The sequence below is a fragment of the Sinocyclocheilus grahami genome, unplaced genomic scaffold (assembly GCF_001515645.1).
Source record: "Sinocyclocheilus grahami isolate Dianchi unplaced genomic scaffold, SAMN03320097.WGS_v1.1 scaffold344.1, whole genome shotgun sequence".
Lineage (NCBI taxonomy): Eukaryota > Metazoa > Chordata > Actinopteri > Cypriniformes > Cyprinidae > Sinocyclocheilus > Sinocyclocheilus grahami.
This window is the reverse complement of record NW_015505523.1, coordinates 664,881-673,043: the sequence shown is the minus strand read 5'-3', so window position 1 is coordinate 673,043 and position 8,163 is coordinate 664,881. Positions and strand designations below refer to the sequence as shown.

Below are 8,163 nucleotides of genomic sequence, written 5' to 3'. Positions count from 1 at the left end.
ATATATATATATATATATATATATATATATATATATATATATATATATATATATATATATTTGTTTTTTTTTTCAAATAAATGCAGCTTTGGTGAGCATAAGAGTCTTTCATCAACCTTAAAAAATAATTCCGACCCCAAATATTTTGAACAGTAGTTTAAATACACAGTGAATTGATCCATGAACATGTCGTAGTTGGCAAAATAAATGCACTTCTTATGAGAAAAGGAAATGTTTCTCAATTTTAACTTCCTTCAATAAATATATATCTTCTCCCCATGTCTCTGTAGTGTAGAGGAAAGCTTCAAAACATTGTTTTGGGCAATATTTGGCCTTTCTGAAGTCAAATCAGTAATCGTGAACAATGGACACAAGTTCATCGAGAACACTGGCTATGTTCTCTATGGAGTTTACAATGTCACAGTGGTCATCGTCCTACTCAACATGCTCATTGCTATGATCAACAATTCCTTTCAGGAAATTGAGGTACTTGATGTCTTCTTAGTTAATGTCTTGATATGTCTTTTGAAGAGCTGCTGACATGATAAATCTGCTGACATGGAATCGGTAAATCTGCATTTAAGACTTTGTGCTGATGAAGCACCCCAGTGTAGAGTTTTTGCATATTATGGAAAAAAACAACCATATCTCCTCAGAATGGGCTATTTAGTTTGACTGCTTAATTAGTTTTAACTGAACTAAACCATTTTCTTTCACATCTCGTACCTCTGCACATTAATGTTTCCTGACTTCTTGCAGGATGATGCAGATGTGGAGTGGAAGTTCGCCCGGTCCAAGCTTTGGTTCACCTACTTTGAGGAGGGCCGGACTCTCCCTGTGCCTTTTAACTTGGTTCCCAGTCCCAAATCTGTTCTGGGTCTGGTTATGGGGGCTAAGGGTCTTTTGCAGGAGCTTTTCAACAGACACAAAGCCATTATGAAGGGGTCTGAGCTCAGTGAGGTGAGGAAAATCCCCTCTAATTCTACATTACAATAAAAAAATTCAGTGTGACACTCATAATAAACTAATCCATTTATATTGCTCTTGTGATTTGTTGGATTGTAATTCAGTTGGGACAGAGCAAAACTTGCCAGGACAAATCTCTTCCTAGCTCCAGTCGATATCAGGCATGTTTACTTCCATTTTTATGCTATGCATAATGTTTATCATAGATCTGAATATGGTTCGTATTTGCTTGTTTGCAATTTGACATTGAATTTACTGCATTTAATCTGTACAGAAAATTATGAAGCGTCTTGTTAAGCGATATATCATCAAAGCTCAAAATGACAAAGAATGTGATGAAGTCAATGAAGGTGAGTGGATTTAAGCTTTCATAAAAGGAATAATTCACAAAATATATACAGTGGTGGCCAAAATTATTAGAACACCTGACAGATCTGAAAATATTGACCTTTTTTGCCTCCAAAACATGATTTAATTTCATAATGTTCATGAAACATGCAGATGGTTGTTCTGAGCACAACAAATGTCAGATGAAGTGAGTCGTACTGTTTTTATCCAATTTTAAATATAATATTTGGTATGTCCACCTTTTGCAGCAATAATTGCAGCACATCTCTCTGGCATAGTGTCAGTATATTTCCTGAGAACTTCAACACTAAGGTTATCCCATGTCTTCTGCAACTCATGCCAAAGGCTTTCCTTTGAATGTACAATAGATCTGTCCAGTTTATTTTCCAAATCGCCCCAAATTTGCAAGATGGGGTTGAGATCCGGCATTTGAGGGGGCCAGTCCATCATTTTTAATGTTCCAGCAGATTCCTTCCATCGCAGGTAGTTTTGGCAATAGTTCGTTTTATGGGTATTGTAATGACCAATTCAACAAAAACAACTGAAACCTCTTAAATATGCCAAGTGTTCTAACAATTTTGGCCACCACTGTATTTATTTTCAGACTCATTAATGGTAAGAGTCGTGTCAAAAAATAACAAATACAAATTCCATTATGTGTCCGACTGAAAAAATAAAAGCAAAGGGGTCTGAAACAGCACAAGTGTAACGAAATAATGCATTTTGGGGTGAAATATGTCTTTGTTTTCACTGTATAATTGGAATATGCTCAAAGAAAGTTTTATGATTAATATATTGGTTACACTTTATTTTAAGGTGTCCTTTACAGTGTAATTATACATTTAAGTACTGAGTAATATTAATCAACTACATTATGGTTAGGATTAGGATTAGGGTTTGGTTTACTTGCACGTAATTATGCATAATTTTTTTTTGTTATTGTAATAGTAAGAACATGTAATGTGTAACAAGGACACCTTAACATAAAGTGTTACCAATATATTTCATAATTCAGATTTAAGGCTGCTGTGTTGCAGGTGAACTGAAGGAGATTAAGCAGGACATTTCAAGCCTTCGCTATGAGTTGCTGGAGGAAAAGTCACACAACATGGAGCAGCTGGCAAAGCTAGTGAGGACACTTGAAAAAAATCTCTCTCAGGACTGCTTGATACTAAAATCTAATTAAAGGGGTCATATGATGTTGCTAAAAAGAACATTATTTTGTGTATTTGGTGTTATGAAATGTGTTTATGCGGTTTAAAGTAAAAAAACATTATTTTCCACATACTGTACATTATTGTTTCTCCTCTATGCCCCGCCTTTCTGAAACACGTAGATTTTTACAAAGCTCATCAGTCTGAAAAGCAAGGTGTGCTCTGATTGGCCAGCTATCCACTGCGTTGTGATTGGCCGAATACCTCAAGCATGTGACGGAAATGTTACGCCCCTTACCATACTGTGATGCCCTGTCAGGCCGGAGCAACGATTCAAAAACATGAAAACCCATTACAAAAGAGGCATTTGTTGCATCCAGTGGGGACATAATTACGGATTATAATGACTTATACTGTCTTTTTAAAAGAAACAAACAAGTGCTACTCTACACTGCTGAAAACTCGCGTTTGAATAATCAGTGGCAAATCCTTTAAATGAAAACGAACTTACAGTCTGAGAGTCAGAACAGCCGGCATTGTAGTCTACTCTCCCAGTATCAGGAAACAGTCCTCCATATTCGACGAAGGAGCGTCCGGAGGGCTTGCGGCAATCACATGTGACGACCCCGGGCTGGACTCCGCTTCGTCCACGGTGAAAGCCGATCTGGCGATCCACAGCGCGAAGTTGATGTATTCCCTCAGCGACCAGCACGATCAGCTCCAGGCATGATGAAGCACATATCGTCCTCTTTTGGAAGATCAAACAAAGTAGTTTCTCTTTCGCAACGAAACACACAGCACCTTCACGACATGGCGGCAGCAACAATACTACAGCGAGAATAAAAGTTACGCCTTCTTCCTTTGCGTGAACATTTGGGTGGCGTTATGCAAATCTTTCCCCACAGTGACGTAGATATGTGGGGGCGTGTTAGAACGAGCCGTTTTAGGTAGGTGTGGCTGACTCTTAACTTTTATAAAGAATATCTCTTTGGATTTGAGACTTTAGTCTTTGCAACTTTACAGATCTTCTTTATGCACCAAGAGCTTGTAACACTTCAAAGAGAAAGGAAAAATTGGCATCATACGACCCCTTTAAAGAAGCCAGGCGACTGCATTTTATTTTACAGAAGCATATAATCAACTATTCATCAAGCAAGACAATTTGCACAAGGACTACATGTGGTTTATGTGGTTTCACATACTTCTCTGCCTTGGCCTGCTGGGTTAACAGAACAAAACAGCTGTTGAGCTTTCCATGACTGTGAAGAAATGATATTCTCTGTTTCTGTTTCGGTAATACATTACAGAATGTTTTTTGTATGATAAATATGCACAATTTACTGTTAAGAATTTTTTTTGTCAGTAAGTACTCTAATTCACACAAAATTTAACTTGAGGGATTCAAATTTATAGCAAAAAATAAATACAGTACATAAACCAAAACTAATTTTAATTTGCATGTATTAAATGTCAAATAATTAGTGAAACAAATTACAAACTATTAATCTGAATTCTTTTAATTTAATTATTCCCTCTCTTTTAGGCATCATGCGACCCCTTTAAAGAAGCCAGGCTACTGCATTTTATTTTACAGAAGCATATAATCAACTATTCATCAAGCAAGACAATTTGCACAAGGACTACATGTGGTTTATGTGGTTTCACATACTTCTCTGCTTTGGCCTGCTGGGTTAACAGAACAAAACAGCTGTTGAGCTTTCCATGACTGTGAAGAAATGATATTCTCTGTTTCTGTTTCGGTAATACATTACAGAATGTTTTTTGTATGATAAATATGCACAATTTACTGTTAAGAATTTTTTTTGTCAGTAAGTACTCTAATTCACACAAAATGTAACTTGAGGGATTCAAATTTATAGCAAAAAATAAATACAGTACATAAACCAAAACTAATTTTAATTTGCATGTATTAAATGTCAAATAATTAGTGAAACAAATTACAAACTATTAATCTGAATTCTTTTAATTTAATTATTCCCTCTCTTTTAGTAACTATTTTACATTTTACTAGTTACACACACAAAAAAAATGCTAAACCTACAGAATTAAAGAAGGTATTGCTAGGTGAACACTTTTCTGTTGCTGGAAATGACCTTTTATGTTGTTTATTGTAAAGTGTCCTTGAGCTCTGGAAAGACTCTATATAAATAAAACCTATTATTATTATTATTATTACTATTATTTAAAGTGCCCCTATCATGCCATTATTACGGTTCCTAATATTGTTTTGGGAGTCTCTAGTCATCTATTTCATAGATGTAATCCTAGGTCAAAAAACGCTTTCATTTTCTCAAAATATGCATTTAATATCACCTCATTTTCCAGTGATTCTCAAACGATTCGTTCGAAGCAGTTCAAAGATTAATTCTCTCTAAACCCCTCCTTTCCGTGAGCCTGCTCTGCTCTGATTGGTCAGATGGCTTAGTCTGAATCAGAACTGACAGGTTGAACTTCCTCAGCTGGCACGTGTTGAGCTCCAGGTTGTTGAGACTGCACCAGACAGCCAGCTCTTTGTGATTGGTCTAGGACGTACAGCCCCAGTAGGAAATGCAATATTGGAAATGGCATAATAGGGGCACTTTAATGTCAAATGTCATGATCACATTATCATATATATCATCCCTCAATTACATAAAGTTCTGTTCGAACCAGAGGTGTAAAGAGTACCTAAAAGCCATACTTGAGTAAAAGTACAGATATCTTACAGTGAAAATTACTCCAAAACAACTTGAGTAAAAGTCTTAGAGTATCTGATTTTAACAGTACTTAAGTATTTTACTTATACTAAATATAGGCTCAAAGATGCACTAGTCAAAAAGAGGTATGCCACTGAAAAACTGAATCATTATGGAGAAGCTACGGAAAACAGGCAGAGGCAAGGAGCTGTGTGCTGGTATTTCATGGAAAAACTAGAACAAACAATAAGGCAAAAACCAAACGGAACAAAGAACATCATGACTGGCAAACAGACAACCATTACATTCAACAACTCACAAGGAACTAAAGAAAAACTAGGGCTATATATATACACACAGGGGGCTAACAAGCTTAAGATAAGACACACCTGGTGAGACTAATCAAGGGGAACCAATGAACAAACGGACTACAAACTGACTACAAACACCACGGGAGACAAGAAGTGACATAAAAGTCCAGGGCAAGGCACAGCGAGCATGAAACAAAAACAAGAAAGAGTTGATTTGTGAAGAGAGCGTTCACACTTATTTTCTAAAACCAAACTGAACACCTCAAAATTACAAACCAAACAATATCTTTCAAAAAGGTATCTTCAGTATAATGGATAAATAAAATAATGTTAAGTACAACTAAAAAGCCGAAGCCTTCTTGCAGTGGATGTGCTGGTTTGGGCCTCATTGCCGGCTGCAGTCATGTCCTCATCTCATATATAAAACACCTCTGATTCACAAATACTTGCTAAGGAACTCGCTTTCACATAAAGTAGCCTTGTTGACAAGTTTGGGTGAGTAAGGTCAAAACGCACAAGATGCAGTACTTTCAGTGACCTGTAATAGGCAGTATCACGTCTTTTGTAGCAGAAATAAACTGCTGCAGAAAAGCTAGGTCCATGCAAAATGCAATGTGTAACTGCAACACTCATTTCAAATGTAGTGGAGTAAAGAGTACAGATACTCATTCAAAAATGTAGTGAAGTAAAGAGTAAAAGTTGCTAATATCTTTGATACTCAGTACAACTACAAAGTACCCGAAAAGATACTCAAGTACAGTAACTAATTACATTTACGCCAATACTTTACACCTCTGGTTCGAACACAGGTTGTTAAAGATTTTTCTTTGTACCGAGATCAACTTTGCGACAGCCTGTTTTTCCAGCATGTCAAATTCCTTTTTCCCCACAGGCACTCTTTACGTAATATGCTTAATTTCTCTATTTTGTAACAAGACAAGTTTTGTTCAAAAGGTTGCAGTAAAGCTGAACTGAGCATGAGAGGAACTCATGCTTTAAAGAACTACAGATTTAAAGTATCACAGTCACAGTGTTTGAAATCCATCACAAAACACTCCAGAGAGAATGGAAAAAAATAATGCAGTGTTTCCAGAATCAGAGGCACTTTGACTGCTGACACAGTAACACACGCTGCTGAGTTGGCAAAGCATAGTATAACTAGCACAAGCCTTTTGATAAAGCCTGTCCAGGTCTAAAAAATAAACTTGTCATTAAATCCTTAGAAGATTTTTATTCTAAAAGCTAGTATGACGTTTTATGTGCTTGAAAGATTAATCTTTGACCTACTGTTGTTCACATGTTGCAGTGTCTATTACAGTCATGAAACTGTTATTCAATTCAGGAAATTACTTCGCTGGTCACCACTGGAATTTCAGTTATATGGAAACTGAGGTTAAAGGTCCCTATGATGATGTCAGAGATAAGCCTCTCATAACTGTCCAAAGTAAAAGCAAACATCCATGCAAATGACACCAAAAGGGAAGTTAGGGGAATTTCAGTGAGATACTATTATCAATAACACTTTGTGTCATGCTTTTGGGACGCGCATTTATTGATTTCATAAGTCACTGAAGTGTACATAATGTACTGTATACAGTACAAAGACGTAATGTGACGTAATGTTTTCAAATGTCTAAATGTGGAATTTTTGTCACTTTTCATGTTCCCTTTCATGGGAACTTCGAACTGTGCCTTCTAGGGGTCGCTATGGGGAAACCTAGAGGACGCAGTGTCTCGTTCCCTACTCAGGGAACCATGGTTATATAAGTAACCTGAGACGTTCCCTTTCATGGGAACTTCGAACGGCGTCCTCTAGGTTCCCCCATAGCGATCCTCTAGAGGACGCAGTGTCTCACTCCCTACTCAGGGAACCATGGTTACACAAGTAACCTGAGATGTTCTCTCCGGACATAGAATGTGTCTAAGTAGAATGTAAAGCAGGCTTAACATTCTATACAACATTCTAAAGAAAGTCTTTTAGATTTGAACTGAGGTGTCAAAGACAGTGATAGAACAATAGATATATAGGTAGGCAGATGATAGATAGATAGATGAAAACAGGTCAAAACACAACCAAAGGAACCCAATCAGTAAATAAACTGACATTTTTATATGTTAACATGTGTCATGCTTTTGGGACGCGCATTTATTGATTTCATAAGTCACTGAAGTGACGTCACTGATGTGACGTAATGTTTTCAAATGTCTAAATGTGGAATTTTTGTCACTTTTCATGTTCCCTTTCATGGGAACTTCGAACTGTGCCTTCTAGGGGTCGCTATGGGGAAACCTAGAGGACGCAGTGTCTCGTTCCCTACTCAGGGAACCATGGTTATATAAGTAACCTGAGACGTTCCCTTTCATGGGAACTTCGAACGGCGTCCTCTAGGTTCCCCCATAGCGATCCTCTAGAGGACGCAGTGTCTCACTCCCTACTCAGGGAACCATGGTTACACAAGTAACCTGAGATGTTCTCTCCGGACATAGAATGTGTCTAAGTAGAATGTAAAGCAGGCTTAACATTCTATACAACATTCTAAAGAAAGTCTTTTAGATTTGAACTGAGGTGTCAAAGACAGTGATAGAACAATAGATATATAGGTAGGCAGATGATAGATAGATAGATGAAAACAGGTCAAAACACAACCAAAGGAACCCAATCAGTAAATAAACTGACATTTTTATATG

The 8,163-nt window shown here is 37.0% G+C and overlaps 1 protein-coding gene across 1 annotated transcript in view; it reads left to right on the top strand.

Moving 5' to 3' along the window:
- LOC107548129 (short transient receptor potential channel 6) overlaps nucleotides 1-2,542 on the top strand; it is a 23,670-nt gene extending 21,128 nt beyond the window's left edge. Inside the window, exons 8-12 of the mRNA XM_016228680.1 lie at nucleotides 291-486; nucleotides 760-960; nucleotides 1,071-1,127; nucleotides 1,241-1,316; nucleotides 2,352-2,542. Of these exons, the coding sequence (XP_016084166.1) occupies nucleotides 291-486; nucleotides 760-960; nucleotides 1,071-1,127; nucleotides 1,241-1,316; nucleotides 2,352-2,500 (679 nt within the window). The 3' untranslated portion in view covers nucleotides 2,501-2,542. The remainder of the gene's footprint in view (nucleotides 1-290; nucleotides 487-759; nucleotides 961-1,070; nucleotides 1,128-1,240; nucleotides 1,317-2,351) is intronic.
- Nucleotides 2,543-8,163: the final 5,621 nt, after the last annotated feature.